We start from the raw sequence: 23,383 nt of genomic DNA, 5'->3' as shown, positions 1-23,383 counted from the left end.
TTCAGTATGCTTTGCCTTTGCGTTGTCTCAGACCTGTTTGTGAGAGTTCCTGTGTATTACCTGGCTGCCTGACGTCCTTCCTGGGTCCTGATCCCTGGCTTGTTTCTGACTATTTGCTTTGGCTCCTGACTCGGCTCATCTGACTACCAGCTCTGGTTTTGACTCCTGGCTTGTTATTTGACTTGTGGACTTTTTATTATTTTTTTGCTATTAATAAAGGTGTGATTATTTTTGCACTTCTCGTCTCAGTCTGATTCCTGGCACCCTGACACTCATATAGCATACCCTTTTATTTTAACAATATATTCTTCAAATGTTTTGCTTTGCAAAAAAATATTTTAGTTTATTTGAAATTTTGTTCCCCAACAAAGGGTCACTTTTTACAATATTCCGGTGTTTACGCACAATTCTTTCTATAATTTCGTGATTTTCACTGTATTGGGTAACAAATGGTATCTTTATTTTTTCTGATTCAAATGATACTGTATTAATCTAATTATTTTTTCTCCTTATTAAAGAGTATTTCTCTCTTACCAATATTTTCTCTGATATCTTCAATTCTTTTAATATCATACCCTCTGGTTTTAAAACAATTGCATAACACTGTTGCTTGTTCATTGTAATCTACGTCCAATGGACAATTCTTTCTGATTCTCAACATTTGGCCTTTCAGCGATATTTTGTTTCCGTAGATCATTGTGACATGGTGATTGTATATAATTATTAGCATCAATAGGTATAAAATATGTCTTAGTTTGTATTCTAATTTGCCAACCAAGAAATTGCAAAAAGTAAAGGCTTTGAAAGTAATGAAAAGAAGTCTTACCGCTCTCGGTGACACCCTCCGATCCTCACTTGTCCCCTGTGAGTATTCCTCTCCAATGCAGTGTCCCCTCTTACTCCAGGTAATGTTGGCGATTCTGTGAAAACCTTCAAGCAGCTCACCTGCTCTGGTTGTACGACTTCCAACCGAATGCTGCCGCTCCGCTCCGACTCCTCTCACCAGTCTCGGCGTCTGACGTCACACGACCCTCCGGTCACGTGACTTTCATTTGCCTCTGGTATCGGATAGCTGCAGTTGTCTCCACTCGCCTCACTGAAAACGGGGTATGTTGCTTTACAGGTTGGGTGTCACCGGTCCTGGCGGTTCCTCAGCAGATTGTTGTGGGATACTCCTCCATCCATGGGGAATAATAGAAATAGTTTTAAGTAGCCATGCCAAAACGGCACTCTCCAATGCCGTATATGTGACTCAAACCAAAAAAGATAAATGGCAACTGGCTTAAAAACTAAAATATTCCTCTTTATTTCTTCTAATTTAAAAACATGACTTAAAAATTCAAAATAACATGGCACAGACAGTAGACACGTCTAACATGTTTCGGCCCTGACTAGCCTTATTCATAGACACTCCTTGTCAGTCTCAGCTGTGTGGTTTTATTCCACTCTCTCTTATTTGATTGGTAGTCTGTGCTATGCCTCCTTTCTAATATTAACCCTTGATGTTATAATTACTCACTACATGTACTCATACTCGATTCATATACTTAGTGTGCTATATTTAACTACATATTAATAAAAATGTGACACCTTCTTGTTGATGTGTGTACACTTATGAATGAATAAAGTAGTTTCATTGTCTCTTATATATTGTTGTTTACACTTTATAGCTAGTATTTTTAGTTGCATCCCTGCACATTGTTCATCTAAACAATTTCTGTATGTATTTACAGTTTCCAATGAATCTTATTTTTATGCTTATATTACAACTTCAGATCACCTTTGCTATAAATTTTACTTACTTTATACTCTATGTCTCACATTTAGAATTCTAAATTAAAAAATGATTATGCTGTAATAGATAACACTTGTGAATCACATCATTATTGCAATCATATGAGGTCTTATTTATTTGTGTGTATTATTAGCTTATCCTATTTAGGAAGAGCATGTCCCAAACCTCCGCAATTATTTCCTTTCTAGTATCTATGTTTTTAATAGATTTACTTAGACCTGATATCTATAAGTTTGGCAATGTTAAGACATAAGTGGGCCTTATTTGATAGATAAAGAGGCTTTGGATTTGCAAGCATATGATTACCAATGGTTAATCAAATCCGTCTCAATATTCATGCCATTTGGCATACGTGTGTATAGCTTGAAAATCCAAAATGCCTCCTTCTTGTAGAGCTCCTTGATTTTACTACCTCCCCTAGGTTTATTCTTTATGATGTCAATGATCATCCAGGTGAATGTTTTAGCACTGCCGCCATGTTCATGGATGAAATGCTTTGATGCCCCTGTTGCTGTCCTTCCTCTCTCAATATCATTGAGATGCTCTCGTATACGTTCTCTTGTTTCTCGCGTAGTACACCCTACATACTGTTTCTGGCAAGAGGAACAAGTTATCAGATATATTGCAAACTCTGAACGACAGTTCGTGCAGAAATTGCAATCAAAAACACGTTGCGAGTAGCTTGACTGGAAAACTTTACCAGTTCCAGTGTAACTACAGGCTGTACAACCATGTGAGCCACATCTGTAATGGCCTTTACAGCTGAGCCAGCTACTTTTTTTCTGTGGTTTCCTGAGAGCGCTAGGTGAGATGATGTTCCCTAATGTTAGGTTCCTTTTGGAAACAAATCGGCAACCCTTGTCTATCACAGCCTTTAGCGCTTCATCAGCCCTCAGAATTGGTAAATTTCTCTTGACAATGTCACAAACTTGTCTATATTGGTTGGTATAATTAGTAACAAAGGTTATTTCACTCCTCTCTCTATCTATTCCTTTTGTTTTAGGTCTCAGCAGGTCTGCCCTAGGGATTCTCTGGACCTCCAAATACGCTTTACGTAAAGGCCCCTCTGGATAACCCCTTGCTTTGAGCTTTTTCCAAAGTATCTTGCTTTCTGCTTGGTAATCAAATTCTCTTGAGCAATTTCGTTTCAACCTAATAAACTGGCCCTTTGCCACGCCATAATTCATATGGTGCGGATGACAGCTCTTGGCGTGTAAAAGGGCATTGGCAGCAATAGGTTTTGTATAGAGAGTCGATATTACTGTTCCATCTTCTATGCTCCCTTCTAATTCCACATCTAAGTATGACACCTTTTTGTTTTCAAAGATATGTGTAAATTGTAGCCCTGCCCTATTGTGATTCAGATGTTCTACAAAGGAACTACTTTCTTCCTCTGTGCCCGACCAAACCATTATAAGATCATCAATATAGCGCTTGTAATTGAGCTCCTAAATGGATTGCTATCTGCATAGACATGGGACAGCTCCCACCAACCCATGTATATGTTGGCAAAAGCTGGGGCAAATTTTGCCCCATAGCTGTCCCACGCCTCTGCAGATAAAACAATCCATTGAACTCAAAAAAGTTGTGTGTCAATAAGAATAGGAGTGTACACAATATGAAGCTTTTGAGATTATCATCATATTCGCTAAAGCAATCCAACATATGTTTCACAGCCTCTAGACCTTCCTTGTGGGGTATTGCCGAATATATGCCCACCACATCTATGGTGAGCCAACTGTAGTTTGGCTCCCAAACAAAGTTATCTGTCGAATTTAACAGATGCTTGGTATCTTTAAGAAATGATGGTAATCTCCAGACGACGGGCTGGAGTAGAGATTCAATCCAATTGGACAGGTTTTCAAATAATGAACCTATACCTGACACAATCGGGCGTCCCTTAACATTGTCCAGGGACTTATGCACCTTTGGTAGATGGTGGAAGATCGGAGTGACCGGTTCCTCCACCATCAAATACTCAAAAGTGATAGAATCTATTACACCACACTCCAGTCCGTCGTCCAGTGGATCCCTCATCTCTCTTTGGTAGGTCTGGACTGGGTTCCCTCTTAACACAAGGTATACCTCCTTGTCCTCAAGTTGCCTTAACGCTTCCTGAACATAGAAGCTCCTGTCCATAACGACAATGGAGCCTCCCTTATCCGAATTTTTTATTATCAGACTCTCTCTCTGCTTCAAAAGCTTTAGGCCTCTTTTTTGTTTCAATGTTAAATTCTCTTTATGGCTTGTTTCTTGTGACTTTAATCTCACTAGATCCTCTTCCACTCTCTTGTGAAATTGTTCAAGTATATTGCCCCTTTTCTGGGTAGGGTAAAAATCTGACTTTGGTCTATATCCTGTATGTGAGCCTTTGGTTATCTCTGATGTATTACCATCTCTTTCTAACTGATATAATGTTATGAAATCTACAGCATCATTAGTTTGTATTCTGCCATCTTTAATGAAAACATTTAAATCCAATAAATTAATATTGCTCTTATTCATTTCCTTAGTAAAACTTAGATTTACAGTGTCATCAGTCATTTGTTTGAAAAAGTAATTGAAAGATTCTTCTGTGCCTTTCCAAATATCTAAAATATCATCAATATATATTTTATATGTGACTAGGTTTCGCCCTGTTGTCCGCCAAAAATTGTTCTTCCCATGCCCCCATAAAGAGGTTGGCATTTCTTGGGGTGAACCTAGTCCCCATTGTCGTACCACATACTTGTGTATAGAAAACTTGTTTAAAACAAAGCTGATTGTGAATTAAGATTAATAAGATTTTAACTAATATAAACTCTCTTTGTTTTTGTTGAATATTTTCATCTTTTTTTAAAAAATTTACTTACAGCATTAATACCATCTCTTTGTTTAATGCAGGTATACAGCGAAGAGACATCACACATCACAAACCACATATCATCTTCCCAAATAATATCCTTGACTAATTGTAATACATCTGCTGAATCTTTCGAATAGGATTCTAACCCCATTACATACGTTTGCTAGTATGTATCTAAACTGTATATTGGGACAAATTTGAGGTAATTGAGCTAATCCCTGACACTATTAGACGGCCTGTTTTTTTTTCTATAGTTTGATCGATTTTTGATAAAATATTAACAAGAGAACTATTAACGGGGCAATGTCAACAAACTTTTCCAAAGCAGTTACAATTATGATCCATAAGAAAGGAAGGGATCCCGAAAAACCAGAATCATATAGACCCATATCTCTGCTAAATGCAGATTATAAAATTTTAGCATCAATAGTAGCAGAGAGACTTAAACATTATTTAACTAAAATTATTCATCCTATTCAGGTGGGTTTTATGAATGGTCGGAGTTCAGTTGTTAATATACGTAAAGTATGTATTATTATAGAATATTTCAGGAATTTAACTGAAAGATCTAATGATCTAAATAAAGAGGCAGCATTAATATCAATAGATGCTGAAAAAGCGTTTGACGCTGTTCAGTGGGATCATTTATTTACATCTCTAATAAAATTTGGTTTTTCGGGACCCCTCCTGAACTATATTAAAGCAATATATAAAAATCCTGTGTCATTGATTTCCGTAAATGGAATAGAATCTGCAGAAATTAGACTGGAAAAAGGTACTAGACAAGGTTGCCCATTCTTGCCCCTTTTATTTAATCTATCTATCGAACCGCTGGCTATTAAAATACGACAGGATCTGCAAGGAGTTTTATGTAAAGGTATCGAGGAAAAAATATTATTATATGCAGACGACGTATTAATATTCTTAAGAGAGTCCAAGCAGAATATCCCGAAATTAATGGAGATCATAGAAGGATATAGTTCATTCTCGGAATATAAGATAAACATTAATAAAACAGAGTTATTATGGCTAGATAGGAAAGGGAAATCGGTGGGGGAGAGCCCATTTGAAGTTGTAGATCAGATCACATATCTGGGGATTATCCTAAATAGGAACCCGGGTCTGTGGTACGATCTGAACTTTAAGCCAATATTCCAAAAGATATACAAGCAGCTTGCTGTCTGGAAACATTTACCGCTAGCACTATCAGGGAAAATTAGCTTGATAAAGATGATTGCTTTTCCAAAAATTTTATATAAATTACAGAATCTCCCGCTTCTCATAAAGAAAGCTGATATCAAAATATTTAAAAAAAAGATGATAGAATTCTTATGGGGTGAAAAAAGGAAGAGACTATCACTAAAAATATTATCACATCCAAAAGAATGCGGAGGATTGGCCCTCCCAGATTTAGAAAAATATAATATAGCGTGTTTGACCAAAATAGCAGCTGAATGGCTGTTAGATGAAGAATATTACACAGCTAAAGCTATAGAAAAGGGGATAGTAAAACCATTTTCGCTAATAGCACTTTTACATACACAAGGGAAAGACATACCAAAGGAGATTAAAAATTATAGGTCAGTCATGGGAGTTATTAAAGCATGGCAGCAGTATTGTAAAAATCTTAAGGTGGAATATGCAGTATCTAACTATTTACCAATAATAGGCTACCCCCCATTTCCTGAAGCATTAAAATCAGCTGTGTTCCACAGATGGAAAAGGAAGGGATTGAGAGATATTAATCAAATGATTAATTTTAATATGGTTACCCCACAGATAAAAACATTTGAAACGATTAGATGTGAATTTAATTTACCTAGCAAAGACTTTTTCGCATATCTTCAACTAAGGAATTTAGTCAATAAGTTGTTAATAATTCAAAGGGAAGCATGGAGCTGGCCTATAATCTCAGTGAAGCTTGAATTGTGTAAAATATGAGATGTATCTATTGGAAAATGGTATAAGGATTTAACACTCCAGGAGGGTCAATTGAATTTGCAACTGATTGTAAAAAAATGGCATATGAAAGGATTAATAGAATGCAACAAGGAAATCATCCAGAATAGTATCATTAGAATAAATAAAATCTTTATGTTCACCAACTACAGAGAAGCATATATTAATATATTAAATCAAGCATACTTGACACCCTCATTAATGTCAAGATGGAATAGTAAATTGAAAGACAAGTGTGTAAAGTGTGGTAGTAGTAGTGCTGATATTTTCCATTATTTCTGGAGCTGTACAATAGTAAATCAATACTGGATTAGAGTAAGTTACTGGATATCCAAAATATTAAAAGTAGAGACAGTTGTACATCTTGACTTAGTATTTTTTCTATTTCCTGCAACAGAAAGAGTTAAAAATAAGTTATTTATTGAAACAGTGATAGGGGTAGCAAGGTTTCTTTTATTAAAAACATGGATCTCGAAAAAATCACCATCAATAATTGAACTTAATAAGCAGATATTTCAACAAATGATGATGGAGCAAAGTCTGATAGATCATGAAAAAGATAAGGAAGTAGTAAGTTTCTTTAAAAAATGGGAGATTTTTATTCTTTTTCAACCAATAGAAATGCAGAAGAAAATAATATATCCGTTTAGATCTACGGAATATGTCCTAAATGCTATTGTGAGGAACGAATTACCTTTAATCATATAGGGAATTTTTTTTTTTTTCTCCTCCTTTTTTTTTTTTTTCCTTCTCTCTCTCTTTTTTCTTTCTCTTTCTCTTCTTGTGTTCTAATTTAGATAGGAAAGTTCACCATTTGGGGAAAAACAAATCAAAAAAGGGAAAAAGAAAAGCAACCCAGAAAGTTTTGTTAATTAAAATAAGAAGCTAAAAAGGATTGTTTAGGATATGTATTTTTTTATTTTTGCTTTGTTTATTTTTATGTTTTTCTGGCTTATTTCTTAAACCACATATGATGGTGTATATCGTGTTTTGATACCCCAAATATGTTATGGATATGTAAATACCCTTTTCTTCATTTCTGTATCCCAAATGGTTTAACAACAATAAAATAGAAATTTAAAAAAAAAAAAAAGAACTATTTGGATGTTTATTTAATAAGTATTTATTTTCCTGTGCATCTAATATACCTATATGTTTAGCTTTATCCAATAATAATTTTAATTCTAACTTAAAGAAATTAGTAGGGTTTGCTTTACTTGTTTATAAATGTTAAGGTGTCTTCTAACAAATTTTTACAAATATTTAAATAATATTCTTTGTCTAACACTACAATTCCTCCACCCTTATACACTGATTTCAAAATTATTTAATTATTCCTCTCTAATTCTTTAATTAGTACATTTTGTTTTTTTAGATAGGCTTAACTTTGCAGACCTTGTTATTTCTTCATCCTTGATACTTTTAATATTTTCTATTAATATAATAATATTTTCTATTATATCCCCATCAAAAACACCATTATAAGGTGACCACCCAGAATTAATAAAAAAAATCATGCAAACACCGAAATTTTAATGGCGACCTAGGAATTCCTAATATTACTCTGTATAGACAAGCCATATTCTTGCAAAGAATAATAGACTGGTGCATTCATTATTATTATAAATGCTGGGTGCAACTAGAACACTCGCTAACAAATACCCCTCATTTGAGACGAATATGCTGGAAGTTACAGAACATGCACACCACACAAACAACTAATTACCCGCTGATAGATGAAGCTTTTAGAACATGGGAACTTATTTTAATCAAATTCCCTAACATTTCATCAATACCTTCCCCCCTAACTTCATTAATAGAGAATGGACAATTACAACTAGGCTTTCAAGTATTAAGAGACATCCCCAACACTTTCTACCGGGATATCCCAAAACATTTCATAATAGATAACAAAAAAATATGGGCTCAATCTGACCTAATGGATGAGGGATACAGTTGCTTTCGAAACTGGCTAACATATAATCACATTCATCACTTCATTACTTCTCATAAGCAATCCAGAAACATGACTAGACCACTAACCAACTTTGAGAATCTTTGTGTCACATCACCCCCACTATCACATACCCTCTCACTGCTTTATAAAATGTTGACTCATAACCCACCAGGACATATCACTCCATACCTTGAAAAATGGGAAGAGGAATTGGGCATTATAATTCTACCACAAACAAGTATAAATATCTTCCAAAATATAAATAAAACTTCAATCTCGCTGTCAGTACAAGAAATAAACTTTTTCTGGAAAGAAGTTATTGGAGAAATAGAAAAAGTACTAGAAACACATTTTCCACTAGACCCCCTGATCTGGCTCCTAAATAAACCCCCAAAAAATTAAATACAAACCCAGCATAAAATTGTTTAACATAATGTCCAATAGTGCCAATACCTAATAGCCAGAAATTGGAAGTGTAGAGAAGCCCCATCTGTGACAGTGTGGACACAAAGGGTTTCTGATTTCTTAGACTATTTTTTCCTTAAAAATGCTAAAATGGATATATTTGCAGAAATGTTGAAAACATGGGAACACTATCTTAAAAATAAATCCACGCACAACTCAGGTAGGAAATAACATGTTTATTAGTATCCATAAATTACATCAACACACCAAATCACATATGTTCAAATATGTTTTTTCTTTGAACTTCATGAGGACGAATAGTTTACTAACTCTATTGGGTGGGTGGTGATGAGTCGATCTTCACAATTCTATACTCAAAATCGTTAACATATAATACAAAGTAATGTAGCATTTGTATTCCCTTTTTCTTCATTTTCTTCTCAACCTTCTAAAAGATGTTACATTATCTGAACAGGACTAAATTAGCTATGAGTGCCAGAAGCAATAGAAAGTTTTCTTTTCTCTCCTTTCTTCTTTATTTTCAGTTTAATTTACATGTTTAAAAGCCACTGATTATTGTATGTTATACATAGGGAGCTGCGTCTCCCACATTGTAAATTGTCGAGGTATTGCTGAGTGGCATTGGTATAACTTGGGCAAATTGATTCCCAAGTATTTCTGTAGGTTTCAACATTGGACCAAAATCCTGTCAAGTTGCAGAACTCACTGCTATTTTAAAAATAATTGAAATGGCTATTGAACGAGGTATTCATGAATGTGTGATCATTACTGACTCAAATTATGTGCGTGACAGTTTTGTTGAATACATACAAACTTGGAAAAGAAATGGCATGCAAAAAACTAACAACAAACCAGTGAAACATGGCAAGTTGTTCTGCGAAATTGAAGTTAATGGTTTCCAATGGGTTAACCATACACTGGAAAAAGACCAAGGGTCATTCCAGAATTCAAGGTCCTGTTAAGGAAGGCAATGATCTTGCAGATTCATTAGCCAAACAAGGAGCCATAACTGGAGAGCTCCTTAATATTGACCATTTAATGGGTGCAATTCATGAGGTAATTGCCAGAAATCAGGCTAAACAACAGGATGAGCCTAACCTGGTACAATGGAGTCAGGATTCTCCTAGTGAGGACCTGATCACTAGTCAAAAAGAAGATACCATTATAGGTATCTTCTATAAACACATAGAAGACCCTGAAAACAACCCCATTTCAAAAGAGGACTGTATCGGCAAGGAAGATCTTAGGGTCTTAATGAAGTCTAAATCACAATTCAAGTTACAAGATGGTTTGTTAATTAGAACCTCCAAAACAGGTATCCAACAATGTGTGGTACCTACCCAGTTCAGGGGTCTCATGCTTCAACTTGCCCATGATGCTCCCACATCTGGCCATCGTGGTGCAAAATTAACGTATGAAATATTGCATGACTACGCCTTTTGGCCGCACATGTTGAAAGATGTTCAAACTCACTGTCAAGGTTGTTTAATCTGTCCACAGTTCCAACCCACTGCGCCAACACATAGAGCGCCATTGCATAAAAGGGGGGGTAATGCCATGGTCTGATATAAATATCGATTTTATTGGTCCAGTAACTAGGTCATCAAGAGGTAACAGGTACATGTAAACAGTAACATGTGTGTTCACTATATGGGTACAGTGCATCAGTGCACCTAATAATAGTGCTGAAACATGCACAGAATTGCTCATCAACCACGTGTTTTCCAGATTTGGTTTACCCCAGAGAATCAAATCCGATCGGGGGACCCACTCCACTAGCGAATTGATGACAAAAATGTGGAAAATACTAGGGGTTAAAAGAAAGCTCCATATAGCATATAGAGCTGCCTCTAGTAGTGGTGTAGAGCGTTACAACCAGTCCATTGGGAAAATACTCAAAAAGTTTGTGAGTGAAACAGGTAAGGACTGGGATGTAAAATTACCTCTATTCCTAATGGCATTAAGAGCAACTCCAAGTAGTGCTACTAAGATGTCACCTTGGTAGAAGAATGGTTCTACCTCAGCATTTACTGTACCATACATCAGACCAGAACTTATAAATGCTCCTACTACCCATCAATATGTGGAAAACTTAAGGAAACATCTGAAATATGCTTTTGCATTTGCCCAAAGGATCACAGAGAAGACCGCAACTGCCGCTAAAACCTATTATGATCTCAAAACTTACAAAAAGGAATATGAAATTAATGTTAAAGTTTATCTTTATAACTTTGGTAGAGATCAGGTTAAGGAGAAGAAGTTTCTTCCATCATGAAAGGGTCCTTTTGTTATTACTGACAAAATATCTCCAGTTGCCTATAAAATTAGGATCCCTAAAAATGATACTTCTATGTATAAATGGATCCATTTTAATCAGCTGCGAGCATGTCATCTTAGGTCCCAACTCCAAGTCATAGAGGGAGAATGAAAGGTCATTTCCCCAAATACACTAATGAAGTGTTGTAGTCTAAAAGATAAATAAGATGTCTAGCTAAAAGAGCATAACTATGAGGATTGAAAAATAACAGACTCTCTTTGTAGTAAGACTGTCTGATGCACACTGTCAATACACTCACCAATTACCACTGGATTTTAAGTCAATTCCAATACATGCGTCCTACATATATTAAAATTGAAAGGGGGATTTATGTTGAGGTATCGCTGAGTGGCATTGGATAAACTACATATGTATCGCATAATTTAATAATTCAATTGAGCTAATATCTACTTGATATGAATTGATTTGGCTATAGCCACAGCAGAAATGATAAAAGACCTGAAATCAAACCTTTCAGCCTAGACCACTCTCCCCACTCACTATGCAGATTACACTGTGATGTTTATCTATATAACTCAATTAAAATAATGGTCCTGACATGGTACCTAGATCAGGAGGCTACCTGGGGTGAGAGGGACACTGAGTCTGTACTTTAGTGCTCAGAATCCCAGGGTATGGTAAGTTAACAGATACATGGGATAATCAACATGATGATTCACTAGGTCCTCTTTGAAGTCTAATACAGATATGCGTCTGTAAAAGTGCTAGCTCAGATGCCAGCATATGGGAGACTAAATTTCAAATAAATTAATTGTGCCTAATTTTTATAATAATTTAAAATACTCAGATCATATTGAAAACATCTATATATATATGTATTGATCTGAAAATTATACTATATTGAATAAATGTCTGCTGCATTGGATAATTAGCTGCATTGGTAAATTTAAAATGTGTTCCAAAACCTCAGAATAATAACACTGCTTCTTTTATTTCAGACATCTGATAAACCAGGATTTTCAATGCTAAGGTTCCATGAAGAGCAGATAATCAAGCATATAATTACTTACTGAAATGGCTATATAATTAATCACATCAGAATGCTACTTACAGATTATATATATGATATAATCTGATAGGAAGTATATATATATATATAGGTATATTATAAGTGGAATATACTCATGTTTGGTTTTGAGTGATACACATTCAGTAGTAATGAATAGTCCCATATAGAATGAATGTATTGTTTATTAAAACTGGAAAATATAACTGTATTTAATGAAAACATATAAGAGAATATGTATCTGTAATATTTACTAAATGTTCAGCCATAGTGGTTGGACTGCCATCTTCTACATTACCAAAGGGCCAATAAGGAACAAGTTCCAATTAAGGGTGTAAACAATTCCTGTTGGAATGATTAGAAGTCGATTAAGGGCGTAAACAATTCCTGTTGGAATGATTAGAAGTGAAGGAGTGGCTTATCACTGATAAAAGCTGCTACACTAGCTGTGAAAAGGGGACTGATACAGACTCAGACTAATAGAGAAAACCCCTCTTGGAGACTTTTTGGCTGCAGACTCACTTGGCTGACACACACTCACTGGGCTAAAACAGAGATACACACGTTGCGCTAGTTTCTCTGACTCCATTTTGTTTGGACCCTAACTTAGGATAAGAAAGATAACTTTGAGGCCTGTACCCTTGCAAATAGTGGAATATTTTTTCATGTATGACTAACAAGAGGCTACAGGATATTGAATTCTCATACTGGTTTGCTGGTGATGTATATGGTTATTTTATATTTTAATAGATTTTATCAAAGGTATTCTATAACTATATGATAGCTGTGATTTGTAAGTGTAAATTGTAAGTACAGGTAGGGGTTCCATAGTCCTGTGTAGTTTAGAAATAATTATATTGGTGCTAAATAATTGTATTGCTTGAAAAGATCTTGTATTTTTTTATATATTTATAAGTCAGTCTCATTTATTGGGAAATTCCTCAGAAATTGCATATAAATTGGTTATTGTGTTAATAATATACAATTTCTCTGGTTTGTTATAAATGCAGTATTGTAACTTAGTGACTCATACAGTGGCAGTAAATTAGAGTTGCTGGCTAAATATAGATTGTTTTGGTATACTCATCTGTGATATTTTAATAGCAGACTCACTTGGAGCTAAGGTTAAATTTTAGAGATATATATTTTATGGTCTGCTTTGTATAGAAAATTGTAACAGCATAAACGTGTATAATTCATTCATAATCTAGTTTTTACATAAATATATCCAATGTGTCTATAAAGGTAACTGATCAGAACTAAGGATTAAATGTTACATTTTAGTTACAATTATTGTTGTGTAAATATACCCACATTTTTTTGCGGTTACTGCTGAAATCTAATAAATAATAGTGTAACCTAGGATATATATATATAACATAACTGGAGTACACCGCTGAGATAATATTTATGGTGATATTCTATTAATAAAAGAACTAGCAAAATTGATATTATTTCAATAAAGTTGGTTTAAAAAAAAAAATGCGGGCGATGGGTGAAATATAAGTGCTGCATTTATATGCGGCGCCGTATATGTGATACCAAAACCGCGTAAAAAACTGCGTCACCGGCTTTTGCGGGCAGCGCCACATATGTAATCTTGCCCCCAGTGTGGGATAAGATTATAATAGAATATCCACATATCCCTTCTAAAATTTCTCCCCACTAATACAAAACAGAGAATTTCAGTCTGGGTTAGTAGTTTATAAAACGTGGTTGAGTACCCCTCATAGAATGTTAATTTGTCAATTTTGCACAGAAGCCAAACTATCTTCTATGGAAGATCGAATAGGAGTGGGATTCCCAATTTTAAAAAAATTGGCTGAAATATCACCAATGCTGCTCATATGTCTTTAAAAAAAAGAGAAACATGTTGAGTTCTATAGCAATTTTTAAAACACTTTGTAATAAATCTTCTCCAACCAGACATGCTTTATCTGTCACTTATGCATTCTTACAGCAAATTAACCCTTGGTTCACTCCATATTATATTCATAGCTAGAGTGCAGAACTAAATATAGATTTGACATATATTGATTACTGTAAAATTTTTGAAGGCATCGCCAAATCTTCCATTTCTAGCAGGTTGCATTGCCACAAACTAACACCTATTTGGTCAGAAGTGGCAGCTGAACTATCTAAACTTATTGGATCCTCTATGCCCTTAGACCCATGTATATGGTTATTTAAGAATATACCCAAAACAATTACTGTCTCAGAGAAACAAATTGTTCAATATAGTGTGTAACAGAATTAAAATACTTATTGCTAGAAAGTGGACAATTAATGTCCCAACCATGGCTGAATGGATTCAAGAATGTAACCACACCCTACAACTGGAGGAATTTTTCTAGATTACATTTAAATGCGTTTCTATATATATGACCAAAGGAAAATATGTTGGTACGAGTATATCTTTTCAAAATTTCATGTTTAATCTACCTCCTGTGTGTTTAGTAAAACATTAAGATTTGTGGTTAGATTGTTTAATCAGGGATAAGCAAGCTTATTAGTGATTTCTGGATGACAAAACATTGATTCCATATGTTTGTGAGCTATTTCTTTTGGACACAATATACTAATCACAAGTGATGGACTTGGAAACTGACGAAAATTGGTACTCTTCATCTGTGTGTTTGGAAAAACTTCAGACCAGCAAACACTCATTGGACCTCCGTGTCCCCAGGCTCCGTGTTACTTCCGGGTTCTTTAGCCCAGTATGGTGTTAATTTAGTCACATGATTATTATGTACCAATTAGCTTAAGGCATGCCATATTTATTTTAGCTATGTTTTATCACAGATCACGCTTATGAGTAAGGCAAGTTAGCCGAAACATGTAAAGTGTGATCATTCTGGTTTTCCTGGCTTTTAATTTGTGACACCAATAAAGACTCTACGTTTTATGAAAGAAATGCCGGCTATGTCTTCTTGTTTTTTTCTAGACCTCATATCTTTAAACCCTTATAACTTTTGATTGCAATATTTTTTAGAAAATATTTTTTATTAGATGGTGTTATGAGTTTAAGTGTACTTTGTAATATATATTTTTGTATTCTATCTTCATCCCGGCGGCATCTTCTATCTTCATCCCGGCGGCGCAGAGCGGGTCCATCCTGAAGACATCTGGCCCAGAGCATCCTCTTCATACGGTCGCCGCCGTATACTGAATCTTCAATGCGAGGTACGCGATTCAAAATGGCGTCCCTTGCATTCATATTGGCTGAATTGATTTTGGAAATTCAAATCAGCCAATAGGATGAAAGCTACTGAAATTATATTGGCTGATTTGAGTAGCCCATACAAATGCCCTTTTCAGGGCAATGGGTAGCTTAGGTTTTTACTAGAGTTAGTTTTTTTTGGGGGGGGGTTGGGTGGTGGGTTTTACTGTTGGGGGGGGGTCTTTGTATTTTTTTACAGGTAAAAGAGCTGTTTAACTTAGGGCAATGCCCTACAAAAGGCCCTTTTAAGGGCTATTGGTAGTTTATTGTAGGCTAGGGTTTTTTTATTTTGGTTGGGCTTTTTTATTTTTATAGCGCTATTAGATTAGGTGTAATTCTTTTTTATTTTTGATAATTTTGTTTGTTATTTTTCGTAATTTAATGTTTGTTATGTTTTGTAATTTAGTATTTTTTATTTTTTGTAATTAGATAGTTTGTAATTTGTATAGTAGTGTTAGGATTTTTTGAATGTGTATTTTAGTTTCTTTAATTAGTAGTTTAATTTAAGTGTAATAGTTATTAGTTTAATTGTTAGTTTAAACTTAGTTTTTTTAATTTGACAGGTAAGTTTTAATTTAATTTAAGATAGGGAAATTGCAATTTTAATATAAAGTTAGGGGGGCGTTAGGTTTAGGGGTTACTAGTTTAAATTAGTTTATTTCAATGTGGGGGGCTTTTGGTTTAGGGGTTAATAGTTTAATTTAAAATATTTAAATGTGGGGGGCTTACGGTTTAGGGGTTAATAGGTTTATTATAGTGGCGGCAGTGTAGGGCTTAATAACTTTAGTATAGTGGGGGCGATGTGGGCGGGCGGCAGATTAATGGTTAATAAGTTTTAGTGTTTGCTATGCGGAATGGCCTCGGTTTAGGGGTTAATAGGTAGTTTATGGGTGATTAGTGTACTTTGTAACACTTTAGTTATGAGTTATGTAACATGAAATATTCTAATTAGAGAAATTCAAATAGAATATTGCATTTAAAGAAAGCATTAGAAATACAATTACATTAAACAAATGTTAGAATGTTGTACAAACATTTGAAATTTGAAACGAGCAAACAAATGTGTTAATATTTGCCCCTCCATAGTACCCATATTTTGAAAGCTATAATATACAGTATTGCTAACTGTGAACTTCCTACAATAAATAGAACGTTTTTAAAACAGAAATAAAATGACATTGTTGTTGTAAGAAATATATTTAAGATAGTACGTAATGTTTACAGATTTAAAATACACATTTATTTTTTTACATTAGATACAAATATGTTCACTGTGCATGTGTATTTAAAGGATATTACATGTTTAATAAAAAACATTATTAAATCTTGGTCATGAAACCCGTTTTTACAATTAAGTTATTACGCCACCGTGCAAAGCATTTTGACTTTATTTAACACTGAAATATATAGATACACAAGAAATGGTTAGTGTTACCAGTTTTTAAATAGAATATAAAAGCATATTAAACTTTAAGGCATACGGCAGTGTTTGCATACAGCATGCTTTTTTTTCAAAGTTTTCAGTATATAATTTCTATGAAAAGTATTTACATTTACAGACTTTTTTTATATTTTCATAAACAAAACCAATAATTTTAACATAGTTGCGAATAAATATACTATATTAAAGGCACACTATGGTATTAAACAATTCCAAGCATCTGACAATCTATATTAAACTATATTTATTAAGCACTTCAATTCTACAAGAAGTAGTAAAATAGGTTCCAAAAAGATCTTGGCTAAAACCCAAATTAAACTCAGTGGTCATAACCAGATTACACATTCCTTGGTTATTTTCCTAAACACAGATACATTTTCTATAGTCTGACATAGTTAGATCAGTTAGACATCATGAATTCTAAATACAGATAGCAGTTATATTATATACAATGTTTCCGCTTCTAAAGATGGATGTACAGTCACATACAGTTATTTTTTTAATCAGTCATCTGTGGGTGTATAAAGAAATTTAAAAAAAAGTAGAAAACTACTGCCACACAATTTGATTGTGCAAAGCCCTAAGTAAATTTGAGGCTCTACTAGGGTAAACTTTGTGTTCCAAGCCCTAGTAGGCTCACTTGGATGAAAGATAATAGTCCATGCTCCATCACTTGCAATCAGAAGCTATGTTGTGAATAGTTTTATATTTAATGCACATTTTTAAGCAAAATTACATAATTTACAACAATATAATAATAAAGTACAAGTACTTTTCTGTTCCCTTCAGTACACGTCTAACAGGTACAGGTATATCATAACCCCTGAATGTGTTTTCCAGTGCTATATGGTCATACACTGAATAGAACATTTTTGTAACACTTCTGATACAGGAACAAACATTCACATATTAAAGGGATGTTAAACAGTCTGTTTCATTTTTGTAATAAAAAAAGCACTAAGCATTGGAAATATCTATTATTTTAAATGGATTTTACCTATTATTTCTCTTTTTACACCACATTTGTGCAATGTCCATTACTTCATGCCACAGCCCTAAAACTTCTGGAGTGACATGAGCTGGTTTACTATAAACTGAATAGATAAAAAGGAGTCAGATTTGCTCATGCTTTAAACTGAATAGATAACAAGGAGTCAGATTTGCTCATGGTCAGATCAGTCAGAATGTAAACTAAGTTGCCAAGATGTCAGCTCTCTTATTACACTTAGGGCAGAGGCTATGCAAATAATTTCTTAATTTCTTTTTTTACAACAATAAAACTAAGTTGTTTGCACAATCTATTTCTTGTATGCTTATTTTGATCTAACATATTTGTTTTTACTAAAGAAGCACTGTTTAATATCCCTTTAATTCCTTGCACCTTGCATTCAATATTAGAACTGAGGTTAGTGTGTTTTGAAAATCTGTTTACTGAAAGGGTCTAACTAGGATTTAACAGCATGCAAGTTTATTTTTAGTTCGCATAGAGAAATAACACTAACTGTGCATTAACAGGGACACCCTTAAAAACATATTGAATATTATTTAACATTTAAATAAACAGGATTTGAAATAAATGAGTGATCAAATCTACAAATCTTACTAAAAAAGGAAAAAAATGTAGCACAAACATGTCAGTGTTAGTATTGTTGAACACTTCTTTAATCTCCCTAGTGATGCATGTTCTACATTGGCTGGATAAAATAAAACTACTTTATGAAACTCAGGTACTTCAGAACTGAAAATAAAGCACAAGTTTGCAATTTAAGTTAACCAATAGGCATCTATACTTGTATATTTGGTGTTACTCATCATATAAACTGACACCATGATGCAAACATAGACTATAGTTGCAATTTAGGTGTCTACTTAACTGGTGGGTACTGTATATATGTCTTTATTATGTATTACTGTTCATAAAGCTTTATATTTACAATTATAAAGGCAGTGCATGTGGAAAGATCAGAAATTCTCTGTATGGCTTAAGACAATACTTAAAATTACAATTTGTGTAAACATAAGCTTGTATCTGGCACATTTGATAGCTGAGGAGACAGGTGAACACATCAAACGTATAGCTGTGCAGAACTTGTGTGTAAAATGCACCCTCTGTGTTGCCTGAGAGTAGCCCTTATACAAGCTCTGAATACAACAATAACATCAAGAAGCCAACTAAACAAATATAAGCAGTTCTAACCAAAGTTTAGTTAAAGTTGTGTCTCAATCTGTATATGAAGTGTGTCATTGTGATCTAGTTGTCTGTATAGTGAGAGTCAAATATCATAATACACTTACACCAGATCAGGACTTCCTCAAACATATAAAGGCTAGGATTCTTGGGAAAAATCACACAACAAACATTGTAGTAAGTAAGCCAAGAAATAGAAAATAAAATGTGTCCTCTAATATTTATTAAAATTGTTTGATGAGTAATGTATGCATATCATTACAATTTAATGTTGTAACTTTTATTATAGGGACAGTGTACACTGAGAGGCCTCTATAGGAAGGCAAAGGAGCAACTTGTTCTATGAAGTATTGCTAGGAGACACATATTAAAGCTGCAGTCAGTTTATTACCCATGCTCAGTAGAGGACTTTTGCAGCAATAATCTTGTGACAGTAGCACTTAAGTTATATGATGGCAGCTCCTTTATATAGCTGCAGGCAGTGTATACACTGAGAAAACAAGTAAGTTGTTTGCTGTTTTTAGCACAATCTGTTTCTTGTTATGTTTACTTTGAATTAAAAAAAAATCTAAGTTAGAAATAAATTACTTTGCTGTCCTCTATTTTAATTTAGAATCTGTGACATAGCCTTTCATGGATTACTGAAGATAATTATCAAGTATGTATTTTTAAATAACTAAAATACATAAATGTAACTTATCTTAATATACCATTACTGTATACAATTAGTCCTCTGATATGTGGCCAGATTACAAGTGGTGTGCTATTTAACGCTTTCAATGGAGTGTTAAAGAAGTAAAGATTTTGTGCATGCTGATTAGCGAGCGTATTACAAGTTGAAAGTAAAACTTTTGCTGCAAGGAAACCCGATGCACTCTAACTACAGGACTTATAGCACTTTGCAGTCAAATAGATGGCCATATGTCGTGTACCTTTGAACCCTTATAAATATTTTTTTATTAATATTACAAATTTTTATCGGATTGTGTTTATATAACTGTAACTGTTTATTTTAATGTACTTATGTTGTATATTGGTGCAACTTTTATCCCTAACCCTTTACGCAAGTTCTTTAGTCGCACTAACTTGACGAGTGTTACATTTTCAACTTGTAATAAGTACACATATTAATGTGCCCCCCACTTGTAATCTAGCCAATAGCGTTTTGTATCTAAAGTATTAGGCACTATAACTGCTACAGTGGTATAGCCATCTAAGCAACAATTGAATGATCTTCTATTCACTTAAGTAGCAGACCTGCTCAACAGAGGACCCTGCTGCAAGATTTTTTTGCCCCGCCCCCACCTCAAAGGTAACTCAATAAAAAACAAAAGTAATAAAATACATTCTGCTCTGTATAGATAGATGGACCTGCAACCTACACTAATAAAAGGCTCCCCTGCATTGGGATTGTATACATTCTGCGCACGTATGTATAGACTGGCTAATATGGCCCCCCCAACACTTGGGCCCTGGTGCCACTGCACCTGTTGCACCAATGGTAGTCCCGCCCCTGATTTACTTTAGGAGCTACCTGTAAAACACAACTGTCCTTTAGGACATATCTTTTGCAGCGTGCTATATCAATATGTCTTTGGTTGAATAGTTGAGCAATTTTTATGATAATTATTACACATATCTGGTTAAAACCTTTTATAACAATTACCCTTTTTTTTAAAAAAATAATAATAATTATTTGTTAAATGTGTTACATCTGTGATACACTATTGCATTAAATATTTTTTACACATTTATAACCTCCCACCATGTTTTTTTTTCTTCTTTTTTTCTTTTTTTTTTCTTTTTACTGATATGTTTTTTTAATCTTTATTAATAAATGTCATTGCTGGTCAGACTGTACAGCTTACATACTGTGAATATTTTTACACGGCAGATACAGTTTAAGAAGTTTCGCCTTTAGCGTCTTTTTAAAAAATAAATACACACGCAAAAGGTCCTTTAACAAAAGTCTTGAGTGATGTTATTCGCCCTGAACAAAAAAGAGGTACTTATGAGACTTTGTTCTTCATACTTAATTCTAGGACTCTCATGTATGGTGTGTACGATCTCTGAACAGGACTTTTGGCATCAAGTTCAGTGTTGTTCCTTTCTCTTGCATCAGATTCAGAGTTGCCACTCCTAAAAAAAAGAATTGTATAAACATCAGGGGATTTATTGTATTTTCTTCATCAATAACTTTCCTAAACATGTTTTTACAACACATGAATGTATAGTTACAGTTTAATAGCCGTAACAAATCTTAATAGCTTATGTTTAGTTTTTGTAATTTTATAATATGCCCCCTCCTCCCACCCTGCAAATTACAGGGATGGGGGGGGGGGTTCTTTTAACTTTTTTTTAAGTTTAGGGCAGCACTACCAGTCAGATTCAGTACAGCTGCTTGTCTCATTTAGTTGTATGGCAGCATTTTTTCATGGCTTTAAAGGAACATGAAATCCAATTTTTTTCTCTTCCATGATTTAGAAAGAGCAAGAAATTTTAAACAACTTTCTAATTTACTTCTATTATCTATTTTGCTTCATTGTCTTGATATCCTTTGCTGAAATGCATATCTAGATAGGCTTAGTAGCTGCTGATTGGTGGCTGCAAATAGATGCCCCATGTGATTGGCTCACCCATGTGCATAGCTGTTTCTTCAGCAAATTATATCTAAAGAATGAAGCAAATTAGACAATAGAAGTAAATTGAAATGTTGTTTAAAATAGTATTCTCTACCTAAATCATGAAAGAAAAATTGTGGTTTTAGTGTCCCTTTAAATGTACCTGTTATCAAGGGGTTATGTGTCTGCACACCTCACTGTGCATTTTTAAGACTTTATATGCAACTGTTTATAGACAATGCATTACAGATGAATTGTATTACTACAGTAGATAGTTCTTTTAATTCTTAGTATATCTTTTGTTTCCTGTTGCTATATTAGAGAACTTAAGGGGATATTAAACATTAAATAATCATTCGATAAAACAGTATAGTCAATGCAAAGATTAACCTGAGAATGATATGCACATGTATTATCTAGATTGTAAATTCTCACAGGAACAGGGCCCCCAATTCCCCCAGTATTTGTTTGTTAAACTTTGGTGTCTTTTATATTGTACTAGTCCTAAAGCCCGTGTACACGGGCCATTTTTTGCAGTACAGCGGTCCCACTCCTTGCTCTCACTCCCCTCTCTTTTACTCTCTATCTCTCCCCCCTCTCTTTTACTCTCTATCTCTCTCCCCTCTCTTTTGTTCTCTCTCTCCCCCTCTCTTTTGTTCTCTCTCTCCCCCTCTCTTTTGTTCTCTCCCTCCCCCTCTCTTTTGTTCTCTCTCTCCCCCCCTCTCTTTTGTTCTCTCTCTCCCCCCCTCTCTTTTGTTCTCTCTCTCCCCCCCTCTCTTTTGTTCTCTCTCTCCCCCCCCTCTCTTTTGTTCTCTCTCTCCCCCCCCTCTCTTTTGTTCTCTCTCTCCCCCCCTCTCTTTTGTTCTCTCTCTCCCCCCCTCTCTTTTGTTCTCTCTCTCCCCCCCCTCTCTTTTGCTCTCTCTCTCCCCCCCTCTCTTTTGCTCTCTCTCCCCCCTCTCTTTTGCTCTCTCTCCCCCCTCTCTTTTGCTCTGTTCCCCCTCTCTTTTGCTCTCTCCCCCTCTCTTTTGCTCTCTCTCCCCCTCTTTTGCTGTCTCTCTCTCCCCCTCTTTTGCTGTCTCTCTCCCTCTCTTTTGCTCTCTCTCTTCCCCCCTCTCGTTTGCTCTCTCTCCTCTCGTTTGCTCTCTCTCTCCTCTCGTTTGCTCTCTCTCCCCCTCTCTTTTGCGCTCTCTACCCCTTTATTTTGCTCTCTCTCCCCCTCTCTTTTGCGCTCTCTACCCCTTTATTTTTCGCTCTCTACCCCTCTATTTTGCGCTCTCTCCCCCCTCTCTTTTGTGCTCTCTCCCCCTCTCTTTTGCGCTCTCTCCCCTCTCTTTTTTTTTTTTTTTTTTTTTTTTTTAAATTTTATTTTTATTGAGGCAATGAAATAAGTCAAATTACAATCACAGTAGCAAGGACAATATCTCAAACAGTATTATATGACAATAATTCCTTCTATCAAACATAGGTACACTGAGCTATAATGGGAACATGGTATTGACCTTAATAATGCCTCTTTTCTTATAATAAGTTAACATAACATGCAAGCGTCAACAGTGTAACTTAGGACCACTTATGGGCCCTGTAAAC

The 23,383-nt window shown here is 34.8% G+C and overlaps 1 protein-coding gene across 2 annotated transcripts in view; it reads right to left on the bottom strand.

Moving 5' to 3' along the window:
• Positions 1–16,724: 16,724 nt before the first annotated feature.
• The window catches only part of MYZAP (myocardial zonula adherens protein), a 254,337-nt gene continuing 247,678 nt past the window's right edge, over positions 16,725–23,383 (bottom strand). For both annotated transcript variants that reach the window (XM_053717520.1, XM_053717519.1), the window contains one exon: positions 16,725–21,314. In XM_053717520.1, the coding sequence (XP_053573495.1) occupies positions 21,185–21,314 (130 nt within the window). In that variant the 3' untranslated portion in view covers positions 16,725–21,184. The remainder of the gene's footprint in view (positions 21,315–23,383) is intronic.

This window comes from Bombina bombina, chromosome 6 (genome assembly GCF_027579735.1).
Source record: "Bombina bombina isolate aBomBom1 chromosome 6, aBomBom1.pri, whole genome shotgun sequence".
Lineage (NCBI taxonomy): Eukaryota > Metazoa > Chordata > Amphibia > Anura > Bombinatoridae > Bombina > Bombina bombina.
The sequence above is the reverse complement of the archived record's forward strand: the minus strand, read 5'-3'. Positions and strand labels throughout refer to the sequence as shown.